Source organism: Pagrus major, chromosome 22 (genome assembly GCF_040436345.1).
Source record: "Pagrus major chromosome 22, Pma_NU_1.0".
Lineage (NCBI taxonomy): Eukaryota > Metazoa > Chordata > Actinopteri > Spariformes > Sparidae > Pagrus > Pagrus major.
Window position 1 is genome coordinate 23203725 of NC_133236.1, and position 21617 is coordinate 23225341.

At 42.3% G+C, this 21617-nt stretch overlaps 3 protein-coding genes across 3 annotated transcripts; 1 reads left to right on the forward strand and 2 right to left on the reverse strand.

Moving 5' to 3' along the window:
- Positions 1-287: 287 nt before the first annotated feature.
- On the reverse strand, positions 288-9420 carry faxca (failed axon connections homolog, metaxin like GST domain containing a). Its single transcript, XM_073493023.1, has 6 exons — positions 9142-9420; positions 5670-5805; positions 5145-5341; positions 4836-5053; positions 3389-3505; positions 288-3217 (listed from the first exon to the last, which is right to left on the reverse strand). The coding sequence occupies exons 1-6, from the start codon at positions 9399-9401 to the stop codon at positions 2919-2921; spliced, it is 1227 nt and encodes a 408-aa protein (XP_073349124.1). The 5' UTR covers positions 9402-9420; the 3' UTR covers positions 288-2918.
- A 1570-nt stretch (positions 9421-10990) lies between these two features.
- On the reverse strand, positions 10991-17598 carry ccnc (cyclin C). The gene is made up of 12 exons (XM_073493428.1): positions 17447-17598; positions 16972-17078; positions 16312-16396; positions 15921-15990; positions 15589-15640; positions 15432-15487; positions 14395-14430; positions 14038-14129; positions 13862-13929; positions 13671-13750; positions 12884-13002; positions 10991-12707 (listed from the first exon to the last, which is right to left on the reverse strand). The coding sequence occupies exons 1-12, from the start codon at positions 17476-17478 to the stop codon at positions 12653-12655; spliced, it is 852 nt and encodes a 283-aa protein (XP_073349529.1). The 5' UTR covers positions 17479-17598; the 3' UTR covers positions 10991-12652.
- A 415-nt stretch (positions 17599-18013) lies between these two features.
- On the forward strand, positions 18014-20623 carry ngs (notochord granular surface). The gene is made up of 9 exons (XM_073493531.1): positions 18014-18207; positions 18568-18721; positions 18870-19019; positions 19108-19227; positions 19339-19434; positions 19800-19934; positions 20062-20172; positions 20244-20354; positions 20495-20623. Exons 1-9 carry the CDS (start codon positions 18014-18016, stop codon positions 20621-20623), a joined length of 1200 nt encoding a protein of 399 aa, XP_073349632.1.
- Positions 20624-21617: the final 994 nt, after the last annotated feature.

Genomic DNA, 21617 nt, shown 5'->3' on the forward strand with positions numbered 1-21617 from the left:
ATATTTTACTTTTTGTGCAGAATCTTCACCAGTCGAGCCAGACTGATCCTTGATTTTTAAGGCCGGCTGTCGATATTTGAGGGGTTTAAAAAATATATTAAAGGAATATTACGTCATTTTAAAAACACATTAAAATTGCTTATAAATTCGTTATGAAATATTGTGACGTTTTGTGTACTGAGCAGGACATTTTCTGGTTGAAATAAACTAAACTTCAGTGCTGTCTGATGAACAAACTATGTAACTATGTAACTGTCATTACACCTGCCCGGGGACTGCAGGTGAAAATGAGCCAAGATGGATAAACTTTAACGTTTACGAAAATGTGATTATGTCCCTGCAACTCTGAAATGTATAAATAAGTAAATAAACACATAAATAAATAAATAAATAAATACATAATCTCAAAAAATATTTTTGGCATTTTGTTCTGCAATCTCCAATATCTCTCTGATATTTATTACATATAACTTGAATACAAATCCTGCATATCTGTATTTAACATGAGTATTTAAAGTGGCAACATTTTGTGCCAATTTCAGTTCATTCAAATGGAACTGATGCAATTGGTGGATTCACTTGAAGAGTTGATCCACTGAGTTTTTTAAGCATCCTGTATCGACTTTGATGAACTAACTAGTTGACCAGCATTAAGCCGTCCTCACAGTGCTGACCTGGGAGGGGATGGACAGCCAAAGAGTCCAAAATGGAGGATGCCTTCATGGCCATTAACTTATTTAACCCACTCTGTCGAAGTACTAACTGCTCTGTGAGAGAGGAGCGTTTGCAGACAGTCATGCAACAGAGCTAAGCAAAATAACTAACAAGTCCGTTAAGTGACTGTTAGCGGCAGCCTGGCTGGCTATGGAGATAGCAGTTAGCTCGAGCAGTTGGCCATCTCTGATAACAAGGTCTGTGCAGACTGCCTTCATGCCTCACATGAGTTCTACTTGAGTTGTACCATGAATGAAAAGCACCAGCATGAATGTGTCCACCAGACTATCACCTCTGACAGCAATAACATAATAATATAACTGAACAATATTGAAATCATGAAAATGTGTGTGTGTGTGTGTTAATGAGGAAAGGTTCAGCTGTGAAACGTCAGCAGTGCGTCATCATTCACGCACAGAGGGTGACTCATCCATGCGCAACAAGAGCCGCGTTTCCACTGCAGGAAGTTTCCCCAGGGACCGGGAACCTTTGGAGGAACTAAATGAGTTTCCTCTGCAGGGGACCAGGGCCTGAATTTACTTTGCATGGACATTACTGTGCCCCCCAAAAAGTCCCTGTTCTGGAGGGTCGTATTTTCCAAAAGGTTCAGGAACTTTGGGGGGTGTGGCCTGCAGCACCGAACAATTCTGATTGGTTTTGCACTTGCAGCGTTTTTGTCAGCCACCATTTTTAAAAATTCAGCTTGCGTTTTGCTCATTTTGCGTCATTATATGTCAACATGGAGTTACAGAACAAAGAACAGATGGACTTCTTCTGACGTTGTTGTATAGTTGCAGGCAAAAAAGAAAAAACTCTGCAGGTCTTTAGTTCCTGGGACTAAAAGTCCTTGATACTTTCAGTGGAAACGCAGCCATGGACGGAAGCATACGCACTGTATGCCCCTCGCTTGCATCTGTATTAGGAGCTTTAACACACAATATGTCGGCTTGTGCATTTGCTGAGTGACAAACACACATAAAACCTGCACCTAACCGTCACACGCAGCCTGACTGTTATTGCTTTACGTAACGTTTCTGAGCCATCCATACAGTCGTTATCTATCACAGGTGGATTCTCCTTAAAAGAAAAAAAAAAAAAAAAATCACCAGATTGTTGGCTACATCTTCGTGTGGTTGATTTGGCCGGAGGCGGCGACAAACAAACAAAAACACCCAACTTCATGAACAAGCCAGCGAATAAACACAAATAATGTGACGTTTAAAGGGAGGTTTCTATCGGCACGTACCAGCCATGCACTCTCATTCAGACGGTGTATCTATTTCATCTATTTCTACATGATTGTTTGATTCGCTCGCGATGTCTACGTGACCTAAAGCTACTGTCCTGACTGTGTATGTTATGCATACATATTATGCTCTAAAGTTAGAGGGAAAGAAAATGGGTTTTTTTGGCAAAAAAAAGGATAGTTTCAAAGTGCTTGTGGCAGATTATCTTCCGAGAAATGTCACTGCATTATTTAAATACGGGCAGCAGGCATTACTGTGTTATCCCAGTTGTGAAGACAGGAAGTCGTAGCGTCCTCGTACTGATCCTGGACCAGCAGAGGGGGTTGATCGATGGGACGATTACGTGACCATTTGTGCCCAACACGAAAAAAGGAAACACCTACAGTATTTACACCATATGACAGAGGGGGATGATTCTATATCTGCAGGCTATCTATACTATTTATACTCATATATATATATATAATTAAATATTCTATCTATTGAATCTGAGAATCAATTCAGATCCTTTTTATATATTTACACTCAACTCTTTCACATGAATCCTGTACAGTTCCCTACCTGTCCATGTCGTATCAATACAAGGCGTTAAGGGTTGTCAAAACACACACAAGGCCAGGTGGTGCGAGTTGCTACAGGGGAGACAGCGGGTTGGGGGGTGGGTCACGAACACACATTGCCATGGTGACGACGGGGTGATGTTGTGACCACGTGGAGGAGTTTCTCAGCAGCGGCGTCATTTACTCCTGGTTTCTCTACTTCTTGTTTTTTATCTGCCTCTTGCCCTCCACTGAAACTTCTCTGTGTCACTCCCCTCTTCCCTCTACTGCAGTCAGTCCTCCGCTCCAGCTCTGCTGCGCTGACACAGAAACACTCCCCTGTCATGTTCTGTTCAAAGAGGTAGGGGGCATGTGTGCTCCTGCGCTGTGCTGTGTAATGTGGTGTGTACTTTTTTTGTCAACACTTGAGCTGGTCCATTTCAGAGCACTCCGTGTCCATGTCAGAGTCATACAGCGAGTGGCCCGTGGGGTCGCTGACGGGCGACGGCGGGTCCTGCGGCGTGCGAGTGCGTGAGTTGTGTGTGTCGTCCTGGAAGGAGTCCGTGCGGGAGTACAGGCCCAGGTCGGGGAGCTTGCAGGCCGAGTCGCTGCCCTCCGTGGTGTCGCTGTAGCACAAGTCCTCCAGGTCCACGAACCACTCGGGCCAGAAGCGCCGGCGGATGCGCTCGCAGTACATGGCCAGGTTGATGAGCTCACCTGGAGGGGACAGACGTGTGAGTGGGGGAGGGGCTCTGAAAATGTCAGGCAATCCTACTGATGAATAAAACAGCACTAATATTAGAGATAAGATGATCTGTTACCTAATGTGATTGTCATTCTGCGGATACAAAGATGAATCTACTACAGTGATATTTTGTATATTTCTACCTTTGATGAGCTGCTCTGGCCTTGTTCCTGGTAGCGTCCACATAGCAGGAGCCAGGTGGCTGAACACCGCAGCGTCTACTGTCGAAAGCTTAGAGCCCATCAGATACTTCTTATCACCTGAGACGGCACACAGAAACAGAGACGTGTCAGATTGTGGCGGGACTGGCAGTAAAATGTTTACAGAGCAGCCCCATCCTACATAAAAAAATATGTACATCTACAGGGAATGCCAAGTGTCAACTACTTGGATAATAAACAAATGCCTCTTCAGGGGATAATCAAACTGAAATGTGCTTTTACAAGCTCTCAAGTCCCCAATGACATAAAATGTTACAGACTGAAGGTTTATAGGGGCTTGTGTTTCAGTAAGATAAACCAAAGATGAACAAACAGAAGAAGACCTGCAGGCGTCCGGGTATTTGTAAGACAAGCAACACTTGCACATGTAAGGACGGCCCTGATGCAGTTGGCCCAGTTGACTGGTCACTCAACTTGGCTCAACACAATTCCCCTCAACTAGAATGAAACAGGGCAGCAAAGAAATCTCAACCAGGACAAGGGCTGCAGTGTGTCAGGGACAGATTCAAAATCAGAGCAAGTCAAAGCTGGGTGCCATTCCCCACCTCTCTTAAGCCTTCGAAAAAGGGCGTCATCACACCCTGATTGGCTGGGAGGGGAATGCCCCAAGCTGCTTCCACTCATTAATTAGGAGTCAGTCTGCCCACCCTGCACACAGGTGATCTGAGTCCACTGCAATCAGTTCAGAAGGATTTTAAATTTCAGCCCAAAACAGAGAAAATCTTTCACAGTGGGATTGCTACAAAATAACAACTCAAAGACACAAATCTTATGTAAATGTTCTTTCCTCTGAAAGGGATTCAAACTTTTGCGAAAACATCACCATCTCATTTCTGTACAGCGAATACAGCACCAGTTAGCTTAGCAGGCACTATTTGTCGCAGCCAGACAACACTTCCCAGCATGCTCTCAGACCTGCTTCTCTTGCATCTCTGACCATAAACTGCAGGAGGTTATGTACTGACTCTAGGCTGCAATGCTATGTTTTCACCACAGGAGGTCAGTATTGTGCTATCCTTCCATTTTTGGAGGCACTGCTGTGCCTTACCAAGAACAAACATGATGTCGCTGCTTATAGTTCTCAAGGCGCACATTTAACAGACACTGCGATGGTTTCACTTTCCTTGTAAACCTGTTGATCTGCCCTCAGGGTAAACTAAGTGAACACACATTGAGACAAAGTTTCACGAATACAAAAAGACTGTCCATAAATCTCTTTGGCTACACTCATTGATGTACTGAAGGCTTTTATGTGAGCTGTTCAGGTTTACTAACATCCTTCTAACTCCCCCTGTTGATCAGAACAACTCCTACAACTTCCAAATGATAATAATTAACAAACTGAACAATCATTTTCCAGGTGTGTCACCTAGCAGTGTGGCCAACGTGCGCATGTCCTTCTCCATCAGGGCGTACACTTCCTCCCTAGAGAAGCGCCCGATCCCGTGCCCGTACATCTCCCTCTTAACGATCCCGCCGGTCAGGTGACTCAGGATCCACTTGAGCAGGTCGCTCAGCGGTCCGCTCACTGACAGCATCTTCTGGGTCTCCTCCAGGTTGTCCACCCACTGACAGTATGCTATGGTCCTGCAACACAAACACACACGACTCAGGATTAAAAACAAGACCTGGAGAACTAACGCCGCGACTGCACTTTGAACTGTAACGGGTCCCCCACCAGTAGAAGTGCTCCTCCACCATTTTGGTTATGGCGCGAGACACGGCCTTCTCCTGCGGCGTCAGGCTCTTGTTGAGGCTCGCGCCCAGCCTCTCCTCCAGGAAGTCGATGATGAATTCGGTGCCACACACCTGCTCCTGGTTGTATTCGATCCATGGCATCTTTCCCTGCGGTGAAAGCTTCCCATCGAAGTAGTTCTGCGAGAGGAGAAGGGTTCAGGAAATGTGGGAGAAGGAGAAGATGTTAGAAATACAGAACAGAGAAAGTGGTTGGTGACTGGTGTTAAGAGCATTAAATTGGAATTGGATCAAGACAAAACATCTGAATTAAAGTTTAATTATCTCTAGCAGGAAACTCAGTGAGTGTAGCAGCAGAGACTCAGAATTGGACAATAATTAATCAGAGCAAAAGTAATTATATCAAAAGAAATAGGGATTAAAACATCCTCACACTCAATAGTAAAAAAAAGAAAAACAGATGAAGGGTTTTTTTCTTTCTATTGCAGACGTATAAGCACAGCTCTACCTGGTAGGGCAGGTCAACCATACGGAGGTAGGTCTCCAACTTAAGGCAGAACGGGGACAGGGACGGGGCGCCAGTTTTGGGCCTGGAGAACTGGTGGAGTATGATGGCATCTTTAGAGTCCAGCTCTTCCTCCTTTCTGTGTGGAGGAGAGAATGACAGGGCTGAAGATCACGCAGAGGAAGAAGGCTCGAAAATACAAAGTCCTTTTCATAGTCACATTAAGGAGACAAAAAAACAGGTCCTCACAACATTGCAGATTGAATCTTAGGGTTAGGTTTCAAGCATCTAGCGGTAATGGCTCCGGCTGCAAGTGACTCTGTTTCATTATTGAATAATCTTCCAATTACTGGTGACAAAACATGTCAGAAAATAGTGGGAAAAGTCCATCAGGGTCTATTTTAAGAGTTTATTTGTTGTCTGACCAAAAAACAAATGGCAAAGATATTCAGATTATTATGACAGACAAACAGACAAACACCAAATATTCACATGTGGAACCAGAAAACAAAGTGTAGCAAGTGAATTTTTAGCATTTATGCTTAAATAATGACTTTAATGATTAATCACTAATCACAATAGTTTCAATTTCATTTTCTGTTCATCGACTAGTCAATTTAGTGATGTAAATGTAAAGAAACAGAAATGCAACAAGAAAATAGAAATGAATAAGTTTGGCGAAATAAATAAGGGGAAAATCCAAAGGGAAAAAATACTAACATAAACATGTAAATAAATAAATACATTAAAAAAGTAATTAATTACTAAGTCAAAGTAAATGAATACGGAATTAATACAAAGAAATACAGAAGCAGTTAAAACTGAAATATGAATTTATGTCACTTTTTACACCATACTAATTTATTTATTGAGTCAAGTCAAGAGATTTTGGCAGGTTCAGTCCTCACAGATGACCTGCATAACAATTGGTTTAGATAATTTGGTTAATTGTTGAACCACTAAAGTAAATTCAAAGACCTGGATGACTGAGAATCTTCATCAGCACGACAGTAAAGTAAATCAAGTTAAGCAGCTCCACCATTATTGATTTATTTTATGGCTCTGTCTTTAAGAGGAGCTCTTTGTCAAAATCTAATTTCCCCGTACATTCTGCTCACATGTAACTTTATAAATAAAGTTGGGTTTGAAGAAATTATTCAAAATGAACACAAATGTAGTTTTACAGCAGCTGCACTGGTTTTGCTGGACTTAAAGGAATAGTCTGACATTTTGGGACATACACTCATTCACATTAAAAAGACTAAAACCACTCTCATATGTGTGTGTTAGCTGAATATAAGGCTAAAACCAGCGGTTAGCTTAGCATTTGCACTAGAAGCAGGGGGAACAGCTAGCCTGGCTCTTTCTACAGGTAACAAAATCCATCTACCAGCACCCATAAAGCTCTATATTATTATTATTATTATTATTATTATATTTTATAAACTTTTCTAAATCAAATTTTATGTGCAATATTTTATATTTATTGCTTGTTTTTATCTTTTAATAGTTTAACTATGGTGTTAAACTGGTGTGCATTAGTCTCTAAACCTGGTTTTATTGATTTGTTTGAAAGGTGCTATATAAATAAAGTTTTATTGATTCATTTATTGTATTTTATTCACCTACTCCACACAAAACAAGAAGTTTTAAAATGACTAGGCCTAATTCTGGTTATTTTAGAGTAATGGATCAGACTATTTCTTGGCTGGGAGCACTGACTTCCTGTTCTTGGCAACCTCACATTGACGACAAGATTTATAGTCAGCCTTGGACCGAGCCAGGCTAGCTGTCCCCCTCTGTTTCCAGTATTTATGCTAAGCTAACTCAAGTGTGTTCAAATATGTGTTGTGTGTGTGTGTGTGTGTTTTGGAAGGACCGAGCTATCATCTGATTGATCGAATAAATCAAACGATCTGCAACCAAGGTCCTTTCACTGGCCCTGAGTGATAGTCTGCCCCGGGGCCGTTTTACAGAGCCAAGGGAAAACTGCAATGTCAAAATAATGAAGCGTTACCCTTGTGAGAGATTATGGTGCATTCGCTTGAATACTGTCGGAGGCTACGACGGGGACAAGGTCAGACAGGCGTGCAGATAAAGACAACACATTCACGTGCTGGTGGGCAGGATGCAGAATTAAAGGGAGCTGTCTACGTCTATGTGCTGGAAAACAGAAAATGAGCCTCAGAGTAAAGGAGTTGTCTACGTCTATGTGCTGGAAGACAAAAAACGAGCCTCAGAGTAGATGTTCATGTGCTGGAACATAGACAATGAGCCTCAGAGTAAAGGAGCTGTCTACGTCTAAATGCTGGAAAACAGAAAACGAGCCTCAGAGTAGAGGAGCTGTCGGCGTCTATGTGCTGGAACACAAAAAACAAGCCTCGGAGTAAAGGAGCTGTCCCTGTCTATGTGGTGCTGAAATGCTCACTTTTGGTGCAATAACCTAACATTAGTTCATTTCTATTTAAAATAAAACACAAGGGTACACTACAATGAAGCCTAGAATACAGAGAGAGTCCGGAAGCTACAATATTTAACGTCAAACTGGACAAAAACAACCGCGAGAAGCAAATAAAAAACATGTCCAGCCAACAAACAGCCTGTATTTCCGTGTAAAATCAACCTTTTAACATTTTAATGTTCAAAAACGTTGATATCCTACATTCTGACTTTTATTTTGACGTCCTAGCTGTGCTGTAGCAGGCCTCTGATTGGTCAACAACAGCGGGCCGGGGACTGCAGGGAACCCCGAGTCTCTTTAAGGTCAACAGACTCCATTACACCTCCCTCCTGCCAATTAATAATCAATAATAATACACAAATATATAAGATAATATAAATCTTTTACAACCGGCCACGTCGAGCGGGTGTAAACCTGAAAAAAAAAACATGGCAGTGTTTTTCCACAACTGCAGTGCTTTATCGACTGAAACCAAACGCCGGATCGTACATGGAGCTAAACACATCATGTCTCCTTGTCCTTGAAGACACATGAATGAAAGTGACCCCCTGTCACAGTCTGTAACGTCAACACGACGAGACAGCTGTTAGAAAACCTCTCTGAGAAGCAAACATCAGGAATTAAAACATCTTTTTTTTGGGATCGTTTCGTTTTTTGTTTGTTTTTTTGGATGACCGAGACCGAAATAGAAGCCGGAAGTCGCCCGTAAATCGTCGTTAATCTACAATAACGAGCCAATAAAAGGTGTGAATGTGAATGTGTTTATGAGGAGGGGGCTGGGGGAGGATGGGGGGTCTGTTACATCACAATCCACCCACTCACGACTCCTTATTCTCCGCTGACTCCGCTCTCACCCCGCCCAACCCGACCAGATTAAGTAATATCAAACACCCCCCAGTGAAAATACAGCAGACTGGGAGACTAAATCATAATAAGCCCGTCAGATGGACCACCAGGCCCCTGCAGCTCCTACACCCCCCCCCCCCCCCCCCCCCCTCTCGGTGTTGTCGGTACCTGATGGCCAGCAGCTCGTGCAGCAGATAAGCCGCGGCGGCGAGCAGAGCCCCTCCGGTCAGATACAGCGTCTTCCGCCACCACGAGTCCGAGCCCAGAGCCGACATGATCCCGCCGTAGTCCTGCAGTGGGTAGGCGATGATGTACCCATAAAACGAGAGCTGCTCATCGGAGCCCAGCAGGCCGGAGGAGAAGCTCTGGTTCTGGCCGAGATCAACCACACACGACCGCGTCCAGGCAAACCCGACGCGCCAGTACATGCTCTCTGTCTCCGGCCGCTTTCCGCCTCACTTTGGCAGCTCGGGGCTTCATCAGCGGGGGCTTCATCGGCGCAGAGGGCCGCGGGTGCGGGGCGACTGGCCGGGGAGCGGCCGACTGGACACAAGCGTCCCGCCCGGAGCTTGTCCCCGCAGCGGGGTCGACATCCTCCGCAGCCCGCTCGGTCCTCGCTGGTCGCAGCCTCCCTCCCGTCACGAGCAGGGGGGGCTCATAAACAACGGAGCTTCCGGTGCGGTCTTTCACAATAAAAGCTAATACATTTAACTAAACTAAAAAATAAACATCTACATCAAAATGTAAACATGATTGCTGTGTGTCCTTAACACAGTTTAAGCTAAATGACCAAGTGGGCAAACTGACCATCAGGCGACACAACAGTGTCAGTCCAAGGTTCACTGGTAACTGGACCATGATATTCATTCATTCATCCATTCATTCAGTCGACCTTTATTTAAATCTCGAAAAAATCAATAAGGACAAGCCCTCATTTTCAATGATGTCGAGAGCACAAATAAAAAACAGAACAGATGCAAAAATGTGATAACAAAAGGAAACAACATCACAGATCATTACAGAGCAAATAAACAGAATGGGAACATAAAAATGATAACAGATAAGATAAAATAGGACAAATCACAAATAAAACAGAAAAAGGGGCTGATAATGATTACAAACTGCAAGCAAACGAACATGACAAAACACAAATGAATCAGAAAGTGCATAAAAGATACTACTAGTTCAAACTATATTTGTAGTAGACCTTTAAAAGCCTCAACTACCACTGTGACCACAAATATTAACAATAACATTATAGCATGTGTATCAAAACAGGCAAGAAAAGATTTGGTAACATTTTATAATAACCATCATTAATAAAAGGTAAAGTTTATAGTGAATGAAACCTTAGTTAAGTAACAGTTATTTCACTGTTAACAAACAATAAAATGCTTTAGGAACAACAACAACAAACACACAGCAGACATTTTGACTTGTCGTCGTACAAAAAGCACAGGTCTTACTAATAAGGCTAATATTGTGTTATTCACACGTGGGCTTCTGTAGCAGCTCAACACGTCCAGTTCAACTCCTTATTTAATCTGCTGATTCTGACACTTTTTGCTTTTCTTCACAGGCTTTTATTTTGAAGGAGAAATGCTGCAGCTTGCTGTACTTTCTCTCCTCTGGCTTCACGCTGCTTTAGTGACGTCACAGGGACTGACATCTCCCTAAAGCAACTACAGGTAAATACTGCTCATCTTCTGAAGGTGCTCAGTGAATTACCTCGTGTTTTATTGACACAAACTGGAGAAAAATGTCAAATCACTTGAGTATAAAGAGTCTAATTTAACTCTCTATTTTTCAAAGTCAAACCTGGTATGTAATATGTTACATATATTCTTTTTATGTACCACTAGGGGTCCTACCACAGTCATTGCATTGAAGTGACATTGAAGTTAGGTAAAGGGAGTGTACATGACTTTTGTAACATGCTGGAAGATTCCCCAGAGTCCATTACATACTGCACTACATGAACATGACATAACAGCTTGAATAACAGAACGCAGAGCTCTTTGTTTTACACCAGACATTTTATTTTCACCATAAATGCTCTTTCAAAATAATAAACAAGACGTTCAAGTAATAAAACAATGTTGGAAAATGTTAACAGAACAAGTAGGAATATGTAGGCAGGGTTGAAGCCCTTTTATTCTCGCCTCCATCCATGTGAACTGTCACGTAACAGATGGAGCCTGCTGAAGGGGAGGAAAATGCCAGACGGCAACACAGAACCAGGCTGCGTCCAACTTGCCTCAGAGGCTTCCGTCTCTTTCATTTAGTATGAGAAAGTGACTTTAACACGATGTTTTTCCAAGTGACATACATGAGGAAGCGATTGAAGAAATAAAACTCATGATGCGTCCAAGCAATGCAAAGAAAAACAACCCTATAACACATTTTACGGTCATTCTGAACGGGACAATGTGCTTTTATTAAGGGTTTTTCTCTGTAACCAGCAGCTTTTATTTTGTAAGGCTTGTTATCGAGGACAGCCACACACACAGCTCCCACTGTATTACATCCCAAAATTATAGAGACATCTACAGATATGTGCACACATACACCGCCACAATTCAGTGATTAAATAGATGGCAGAAAGCAGGATAAAAAGAATACACAACGAAAACTTTACAGACAAATCTAAAACGATGTGTTCACCTCAAAAAAAGCTCTTCCTTGACAAATTAAAAGCAAAAATAACCTTACACAAAACATTATTGTACAACTAAAGCAGAATAAATGACGACAAAATAAAAATAAAAAGAAGAATAAGCTTCGCAGCAGGCAAACAGAATCATGACAATCAAACAAACGGGGGCACTTTCACCTAAAGGACGAGTACGAAGCGAAACCTGCTCATGATTTCCATTTAATAAAGTAAAAACATGAAAACATAAAATAAATGAATAGAATTATAAGGCTATTTACAAAAGGGAGTAGGGGATGGGAGGGAGGAGGTGGAGTTGTCATGATTCAAAACAGTAAATTGAGTTAATTTCTACCATAAAGGAGCCTCTCAGGATTCTGTATCCTGCCAAAGATTCATGATCAACCAGCACAGAACTCACAGGCATCCAATCACATCACAGTTGCACGGGGTGATATCCAATCAGATTCACTCTCTAACAGCACAGGATTCAATTGTTTAACAGAAGACTACTACAGTCCCTGAGGAATGAAAACACCCAGACAAACACACACACACATACACACAGAGACACAGTACTTGTGATCAAGTTTTCTCGAAACCCGCGGAGCTCCACATGAAAGGACTCGCTCCTGTGGGCTGTTCAAGGCTGCCAGGATCATCACAATGACATTGAAGCAGGTGTTTAAACCATCACATCTGTTCTCTCAACAGTTCTCCCCACATTCCCCTCTTCCCCCCCAAAATGTTCCTCAGTTTTAGTTTATTCAAGTCTGGAGCAGAGTTCAGAGCCTCATCGGGAAGACAACACTGTTGTCACCGATCGGCTCATCACTGCTGGCATATCAGTGGCCGCTCGCTCAATCCGTAAACCCATAATGATCGGAGAAGTGGAGCTCTCCAGAGTTTATTTGGGGTGTCAGTCGAAGATGATCTTGGTCGGCTGAAATGTGATCTTTTTTTTTTCCAGCTGACACCACAAAGATTGTGCATGAACATTATGGATACTCCATGGAAGTACAGACGCTAAGACTGGCTGTAGGAATTGCTTTGGTTCCCATTGGAGCTCTGGTCACCCTCACTGCAGACAACAGAGAGAGAGATGGAGAAAATAATGACATTACAAGGTTTCTGAGTTAAAATTGCTAAGAGTCTTCATTCATTTGTCTCTTAAAGACGTCCTGATGAGTAAATATAATATTGTATGTATGGTGTATGACAGCAGGATTTACACACAGAACCTTGAGTGAGGTTTACCTGTTAGGAGGTGGTTTGGGTTTAGGCATCTTGTTTAGCACCGCAGCGATCTCCTTTCTGTCGTCAAAGTTTTTCCACTGGTCATAGAGCTTCAGGATGACACGGATAATCTCCAGGATCTGGACAGAAAACACACCGAATCAGAAGTGAACTGATGCAGATATCCTGCTGCTCAGTACAAAATGTTCCAAATTAAAAATGGTTCCATTTCCTGCACAAATCAAATGATTATTAAACAGCTACTGTAGCTCCACTGCGGTTTCAGATTGGCTAACTTGCTTTTAACACTGCCTTAAATAATTTTTAAAAAAGTCCATAAAACAGCTACAAAATATTCCCTTTATTCACAATGCTGATGCATCAATTTGCTCCTACGTTTGCAAACTAAAATTAAACTAGAAATTCATTTAAAATCATTATTTTTCAGAGATGATTTTTTTTCCCCTAAATCACAGGCTTCCTGACTTCATCTGCTGTTACAACAACTGAGGGCACTTCTGGGATACCAGTTAGCTTAGCTTCAGGCTAAATGCTGCTTGAAGGCAGAAAACCCATGAGGATGGGAGGCAGTTTATGGTATGAAGAGATCAACTGGGAAACGAGGAGATGAGTAATACTGCACAGCGCTGCCCTAAAAATGAGAGTTTGCATAATGTCAATTTGAAAAGGTAGCATAAAATATTGAGTTTTAACTGTACTATTCTAATTTCTCTTCAATCATGTGTCTCAACCTCGATTAGTTCAGATTCTCCGACAAAATGATTTTTGAGAGTGAGGCCGTTCTTACTTTGTCCATGTCGACAGAGAGCTCTGCAAACCACTGCCTGGCATCTTTCTGCTGCACCACACAGGCCACATGCAGACACGCTGTGGGTGAAAAGAAGAACAGCTGATCATGTTACAGTTGATGAAATCTTATTTGAAAACAGTAACTGCATTAAATAGCTTCAATGAGAAATGCACGGGGACGCATCTTACCCAAGGCAATCATGAAGGGTGGGTACAGCAGACAAAGGTCTGTCCGGTATGTGTCGTTCACTATTCGCCTGGTACAGACAGAGAGACACTGAGTAAACCTACCAGCTGTATTGAGCACATTCATCAGTCACATCACCAGACAATTTCCAGATAAATGTATACAGACTGAATCGTACCAGGCCAGGGGCAGCAGCATGTCCTCCTGTCCCATATCCTGCACATACTGCAGCAGAGGTCTGTAGGGGTGGTACACGATCAGGCAGCAGTCCTGAAAGATAGATTATGTAAACAATGAGTAATCCATCCAATCAAGCATCAATCAAAATATTTCATAAGACTTTTGATAAGACACGATCATCTAGAAAGTAACATTTTAGTGAGATTAGACTGACTTGTTTTTAGATCATTTTCACTAGTTTTTAGGCATTTTCGCCCGTTCCATTGGCAGATTTGTTTTTTTTACTTTACACAAGCAAGAAACACCTTGCATTCATTGTTTTGGAAGTGGAATTTCTTTCCCCAAATGTACTCACCATCAACTCCAGAAGATAGAACTCACATTCTAATATCTGTAAAGACACAAATTTAAAATCAATGAATTCACAAATTCAGCATATCAGACCAATTCAACTCAACCTGAGCCAACAATATTTGAAAGAAAACACAAGTGACATCTTCTTTTTCGTAGGATCTAACCAAAACATTGTGAAACAGACCTATGCCGGGCTGAAATGCTTCAAAAATCAACTAGAACATCTGTTTGGGTAGTTTAGTTAGTTTAGTTCAAGATCCTTTCATAGTGTGCATTGAATATATGCTGTGACAACCTGTAGTGAAGAGGTACTTCAAAGCTTTAACTTCCTCAGTGAATCATATTATATCAAATATTTAGACCTAATAAAATATATACAATGCCTTAAAAGGTCTATTATGTAGGATTTACTTTAGCAGGACTATCGGCAGACATCAACTGACCTTTCAAACAAACTCTATGGCTGGTATTGTCCCTGACTACGTCCGCAGACTGGACTTGATTAATGACGTTAAGGAGCTGCAGCACCCAGCGAACTCATTGTCCTTTTATCGCTCTAATGTGGCTCACTATAAATATTAGTTTTCACAGCTTTCTGGACAGGCAGCATGTCAAAACAGCCACGGTTACGTCCTGGCGACTCAGTGGAGATGCTGGATGAATAAAATACTGGCGCTGGGCACCACCTGACACCAGAGTGGGACATGCAGACTGCATTTGTGCCCAGTTCCACGCGGTCGAAGCGATCTCTCACAGCAACAACATTTTTATCGGAGGACTGCGAACATTAGTTAAGGAATCTCGCGTATTGGTAGACACTGACATGGCAACACCGTGATACAGTGTAAGGGCTTCTTGGTATGCTGTAATCTAGCACGGCAGTGCATAAATAACTTTGCAGAGGAAGCAAGAAAACAATCATGTGGCTGATTCGGGGCATAGCTGATCCAGCAGGATGCGGTTATTTGAGTTGTTAAAACTGTTGAATTGTATTTTTTACCTTACTTACAAGTCTTACATGACTAACATTTTACTTACATGATTCATTCTGTAAGGGAACTCCTTTGGAAAGGCGTAGGAAAATCTTGTTTTCACTGTTTTTGAGAAAAAGAAAACATGATTACATTGTCGCCCAATTATAGAGATCTGTACTACTTCAATTTTAGGAAATATGTTGTTTAACGTGGTGACTTACACACAGACGTTGCTGCAGAGATCAGCCTGGTATTGGATACGACTCCAAATTCCTGGAATGACATTAAAGTTTAAGATCAGATCAGATAATTACAGGACAGAAGCAACAGGCGCTTCTGATGGACTTGGAAGAGGAGCAGAGTAGTGTACCGCCTGCTTTAAAAACCACATCACCACCACACCTAAAGTCAGCCTCTTCCAAAGATGTAAACAACATGGAAACCTGAAGCAGAGTATGGAGCTCTATTTTGCTGATCAATAAACAGCTGAGATGCTAAAACTGTGATGATGTAAAATTCTTCTCAAACTGGCACCACAGAAAAACATCCATACCTCAACTTTAGAAGCCAGGAAAACACAGGTAGGAGCCATGAGCACTGGATCTATACTTTTCAGGGAATATCTACAAACAAGGAGAGATGAAGATTTATCAGCTTTGGGATGAAAAGGATTTAGGTCAACGTAACAAAGAGCAATAACATGACAATATAATGAGTGAAAAAACAAAAACGACACTGTCAAACAAAATGTGAGCACATTTTATTTTATATCGTGGCTAAGAAGACGGTCATTGACAGATACTGGTTAAAATGGCAGATATGTTGTGCAGCTTCAATGGCAGAAAAACACTCCAGTTGTGCAATCATGTTACTATAACCAAAGTCCCAGATTAAATTTATACTAATAGCAGTTGATCAGTTTTACGCCGATATGTCTTCCTTACCTGGCATAGAAGCGTTTGAAGTAGACGGTTGCAGTGGCAATTACCTGCTGCCGCAGCTTCAGGTGTTCCCCCAAGGCCTGGATCACTGAAAGAGACAGAGTTAAACATTAAATAACTTAAGGGGACACTTTGTAATTTGCAGACCTTCATTGACTGTTTTTTTTTATGCTTAAACTAAATAAACAAACTCTTTGTTTTCAAGGCTAAATAAACTGGATTAACGAACTGACCGTAAAGGACAACACAATTTCATACTGTTTTACTTTGTTTATATTTGGCGGACCCTGCCACCGTTCTAGCTTCAAACAGTGTTCTGGGGACCTGAGAACAGCTTGTTTATTCAGTTATGGAAAAAATAGGTATTTCAGAGTTTGTATTATAATTATAATATGATCATTAATGTTATAAATATTAAAATTCTGAGTTTGAATGTCTTCACAAAAACTACATAGTGCCCCTTTAAAGAAAATAGCCTGACTTCCTTATGTAGTCAAAAACACTTGTTAGGTTGTGAATGATAAGTACACAGAATTTCAACAGGCAACACTAATACTCGCTTTAATCTAATGTATTTCAGATGCTATGTGATTCAAAGTTATCCAAGAAGTCAACAGGTTTTGCAAAAGACGCTCAGGCTATAAAACTAAATTAAACAAATACCATTGGCAAAGAAAATCTGCAGCTTCCAGTACTCCTCTTCTGACAGAAACTTCAGATCCTTCTGGCGCTCTTTCATCAGGTCCTGTTTGTCCAGAACCCACTGCAGACTGTGACAGTGAAATTAAACACATTAATTCAATATACTGAACAGTTTGGCTGGTTAGTCAAAGTGTTATCAACCAAGCTAGCGGGTAGCACATAAACAATATGTTAGCCATCTATACGACTGTCGAAAAACAGGAAAAATGTGAAAGTAAGCCAGTCTAATTGAGCTTTCATGACAGTCTTCATCTTTAGTATATTTTCCTCCCGTCTGAAGTTTAATAGCTGTTTTATATCGAAGCAGTACTTCAGGAGAAACTGTTAGCATCGCCGCAGTACACAGCTAGCGCCAAGTGTAACGTTAGGCCTCACAACACACACGGTTATTCACAAGAAAAACACGTAACACGTCAACATTTTAATAAAAACTTACTAATGTGAACTTTGCCAGAAGTTTCCCGCCATATCTCAGCACTTGAGGTAGAGAGGCACACTTAAAATCGATATAATTTGGTACAAACGAAGTAGGTAGCTAAGTCAAAGTAGTTGTGCTAAACAGACGCCGGAGTAACGTCAAAAGTGGTCCGGAGAAGGAAAGGTGGAACGCGAATAAATGGTTCCGGGCTTTTTAGTTCCGCGGTTTAAAACTTACAAAGCAAGTATTTATGTTTGTTTTAATATTACACTTCTAAATGTATGTATTCATAATTTAAATAGGGGGAAGTTATATATATTTATGCATTTAATTACAGGTAAGTCAACAGAGAATTGTGATATTATAAAATATATATTCTTCCAACCGCCTATAATAAGTTAATTGTCGTAACCTTGATAGATGTTTGCAGGGACGTTCACCGCTGAGATGGGAAGGTTCAACATTCCTCTGCAGTGTTAAGGGAAGGGCTGAGTGAGGATATAAAGACACCACCACCTACTAACATGTGTGAGTGGCCAGTTTGGGGTTTCCAGTTGAAGTTGCAGAAGTGACAGGAGCGTCAACATGAGCAGCAGCCCAGAGAGGATGTCTTCATACCGCCGCCACTTCGAGGGTAACTTGGCCGCCAGCTCTGCCTACCAGCTCCGGGTGTCCAGTCCCTCTCCCGCCCGCAGGGAGAGCCGCCCCCGGTCGGTCAGCTTCACCCGGGGCGGAGGGGCGATGGGGCGCAGGGCCTCCTGCAAGGCTGGCATGACCAGGTAAGTCACACATTATACTGAATCCTGTTCACTTATTTTATTTTGATTTATTGTTTTATGTGAGAAAATTAAACACTTAAAATGACTAGTAGTATGTAGTAGTAAATTACTACATTTATAATCCCAATGCAGCTTTAATGAGATTAATAGCATTGTTATGACAGTGTGAGTAGATAAAAAGCATTGTATGTGTATGAAGGTGGTTTAAATCAGAGACTGTTCAGGGGCAGATGAGCCCTCACCCTTGAGCAAGGCACATACAGTAGATCTTAGCTGTCTGGACTAATGTAAAGATCCCCTGTCTACAAAATTCAAACTGTGATCCATCTTCTGTAAACTCTTCACTGGTCCCGTCTACAGCAGCGTGAGTATGGGAACACTTTGCCTAGGACTGGAGTCAAAGCTGGACCTGGATGCGGCTGCAGCGGAGAACCGGGCCTTTATGGTGACTCGGTCCAGTGAGAGGCAGGAGATGGTCGTCCTCAATGACCGCCTGGCAGCGTATATCGAAAAGGCAGGAGGAGCATCCACACAGAGACACACACACTTGCACATTTACACTCTTAACTTTTGTGACAAAAGCAATACATGTGCAAAGAGTCTTACCCTATTTTATTTTATTTATTGTGCTTTTAACTCGCCTCCTGTATTTCTTCTTACAGGTGCGATCACTGGAGTCCAAAAACAAGCTGCTGGAGTCTGAGATTGAGGCCCTGAGGAGCCGCCATGCCAGACCATCCGGCCTCAGGCAGCTGTATGAGTCTCAGCTGAAGGATCTCAACAGGGTCGCCGAGCAAATGAGAGCCCAGCGGGTGAGGGAGGTCATACATGATGACCGTAACATTGTGGTTTGTTGTGACTAGTGGTTCAAAATGTGGCAACAACTTACCCCACGTACAGGATATGTCTTTGGCAGCCAAGGAGGCGTTGTTGGGCCAGTTGGACACGCTGAAAGCCAAATATGACGAGGCTGTGGTTGCCCGGAAAGAGACGGAGCATGACATCGAGGCTCTCCGTCCGGTAAGAAACAGTTGAAAGTCTATTTAAACCTTTGTGTTTAGTACGTTTCTGTAAGTAATAGAAGAATAATGAACGGGAACCAGTCCGACCATATGTGATTCAATGTCTCAGGATGTGGATAAAGCGACCTCAGCACGGATTCATCTGGAGAAACACCTGGAACATCTGGAGGTTGAGCTTGCCTTCCTGCAGAGAGTTCACAAGGAGGTAATGTCTGCTCGTCTGTCTATCAGCAGCAGACGGTGTTTGTGAGTCAGCGGCATGCCTTTCATTTTATCATTAACGGTTTAATGGGCTGGTAATTATTGCTATGACAGGTTACAACTTAAAACGAGAGCCCGGTGATGGATGGAGTGAGTAAGACTGTAAACACGGCAATTATCAGCAAGGTGTGAAGACTCACAGGAAGATAAAGGAGACTACATACCCGAGCGAACACTGTTTTAATGCATTTCTAAAATCATCTTTGGTATTTCAGAGTTATATTATCTAATAAAGTCATATAAACTTGTATTTTATTGCTGTATATACTGTTATTCTTCTAACTGTGGTTGTTTGGGATACACTGTAAGGAAATCGAGGAGCTCATGCAGCAGATCTATTCAGCAACATCCAAGGTGGACCTGACCTTTGGCCTCCCCGACCTCTCCACCGCTCTCAGACAAATACAGTCTCAATATGACAGCATTGCTGCCAAAAACCTAAAGGTAGGAAGCCGCTCGCTGACGTTAAAAACACACGTGATCATTATTGTTTGGCCAATAAACCGCGCACGAGAAATACTATTTTAAAGTTTAAAAAGTAGGTGATTATCCATCGAAAACCTTCCTCTAGGAAATGGACGCTTGGTATGCGTCGAAGTTTCAGGACCTGAGCAGCGCCTCCACCAAACACGCTCAAAGTGTTCGAACTTTGAGAGAGGAAATCACAGGCTATAGGAAGAATGTGAGTATGATTTTCTGTTTTTAAACAGTGTATGTGGTTTCTTCTACAATGTCTGAGCCATGTGTGTGCAGATTCTTGACAAGGAGCGTGAACTGGATGCAGTGAAGACGAGGAACGAGTATTTGGAGGCTCAGATTCGCGATGCAGTGGAAAAACACAAGAAGAAGGAGGAGGACCTACAGGTAACTGACATGATGTGCTATTGCAGTTATTTATATTCACTCGGATGTTCACACAGCAGGATGAATATGGCACGTTTCAGTCATTCTCTGTCCTGAAACCCCTTAAAATTAATCTTTTCTGTTGTGTTCTGCTGCAACAGGAGCGTATAGAGGCCAGTAAGCTGGATCTGAAGGTGACCAAGGAGAAGATCGCTCTGCTGCTGCGGGAGCACCAGGACCTGCTGAATGTGAAGATGGCTCTGGAGATTGAAATCACCACCTACAGGTGAACAGAAGGATCTTATGACTTCTCACTGAACACTGGGTATTTATCATTTTAACTTCCCTCCCCTCTGTTTATTTGTCACAGGAAGCTGATCGAGGGGGAAGACAGTCGTCTGAGCACCACGGTCCAAAACCTGTCCCTCACTGGAGGCCTGCATCTTACTACCACTGTTAGCATGCGTGCAGCTTCAGCCTCAGCCTCCGATAGCTCAGCCTCTGCAGCGACTGTGAAGCTAAATGAAGCCTGCGGTGACTCGACCATCAGCAGGGCTGAGACAGCTGCAGAGGCGCAGTCCATTGAGATGTCCGAGAGGAAGACTGTCCTCATCAGGTAGAGGGTGACAGTCAACTGTCAATAGTCAACTGATAAAGTAACATTTCTTAATTTTATTTCTCCACCCTTTTCCTCTACTCTCCCCAGAACAGTAAGGACAGATGAGGACAAGTATGAGAGCGATACACAGACTCGCACCATCATCATCTCTGGAGCAGCAGATGATACAGAAGAAGAATAGACCTGTCATGTCATGTTATTCAGGTGTTTCAATACTTTGAAAATCATAGAAGTAACTCTGAATTTAAGTGAAAACACACCATAAAGCAGAAAAAGCAATTCCCACTTGTACTCAAGCAGCTTGTACCCATTTCAAGTGTTGTGTTTGTCGTCTATGGAGACTTAACATTAAGAAATATGCACAGTGTGTCCTGTAACTCAGCCCTGCCTGCTCCTAACTCCCTCTGCCTCTCTGCTCTTTTAATCCTCCTGTGTGTCAGAAACATGTCTTTTAAAGTAGCTAAATAAACTGCAAGTGTATAGTAGCATTATCTGACGACTGCTTGTTTCGTCTATAAAATGTAAAAATTGTGCAAAAATGCTCATCAGTATTTTCCAGAGACAGTGATGTCTTCAAATCTCTTCTTTTGCCTGACAAACAGTCCCAAATCCTAAAGACTCTTCATTTACTATCATAAATGACAAAGAAAAGCAGCAAGAACTGG

Excerpts from the sequence above, each read along its gene's own strand:
- faxca (XM_073493023.1), bottom strand. The coding sequence starts at position 9,401 with ATGTACTGGCGCGTCGGGTTTGCCTGGACGCGGTCGTGTGTGGTTGAT. Across the intron at positions 5,806-9,141 it reads CACGAGCTGCTGGCCATCAG|AAAGGAGGAAGAGCTGGACT; the intron begins GTACCGACAACA and ends TCCTCCACACAG. Across the intron at positions 3,506-4,835 it reads CACGTTGGCCACACTGCTAG|GTGATAAGAAGTATCTGATG; the intron begins GTGACACACCTG and ends GTGCCGTCTCAG.
- ccnc (XM_073493428.1), bottom strand. The coding sequence starts at position 17,478 with ATGGCGGGAAACTTCTGGCAAAGTTCACATTA. Across the intron at positions 14,431-15,431 it reads TCCCTTACAGAATGAATCAT|ATATTAGAATGTGAGTTCTA; the intron begins GTAAGTAAAATG and ends GTGTCTTTACAG. Across the intron at positions 13,751-13,861 it reads ACCCTTCATGATTGCCTTGG|CGTGTCTGCATGTGGCCTGT; the intron begins GTAAGATGCGTC and ends TTTCACCCACAG.
- ngs (XM_073493531.1), top strand. The coding sequence starts at position 18,014 with ATGAGCAGCAGCCCAGAGAGGATGTCTTCATACCGCCGCCACTTCGAG. Across the intron at positions 19,228-19,338 it reads ACATCGAGGCTCTCCGTCCG|GATGTGGATAAAGCGACCTC; the intron begins GTAAGAAACAGT and ends TCAATGTCTCAG. Across the intron at positions 20,173-20,243 it reads TCACAGGCTATAGGAAGAAT|ATTCTTGACAAGGAGCGTGA; the intron begins GTGAGTATGATT and ends ATGTGTGTGCAG.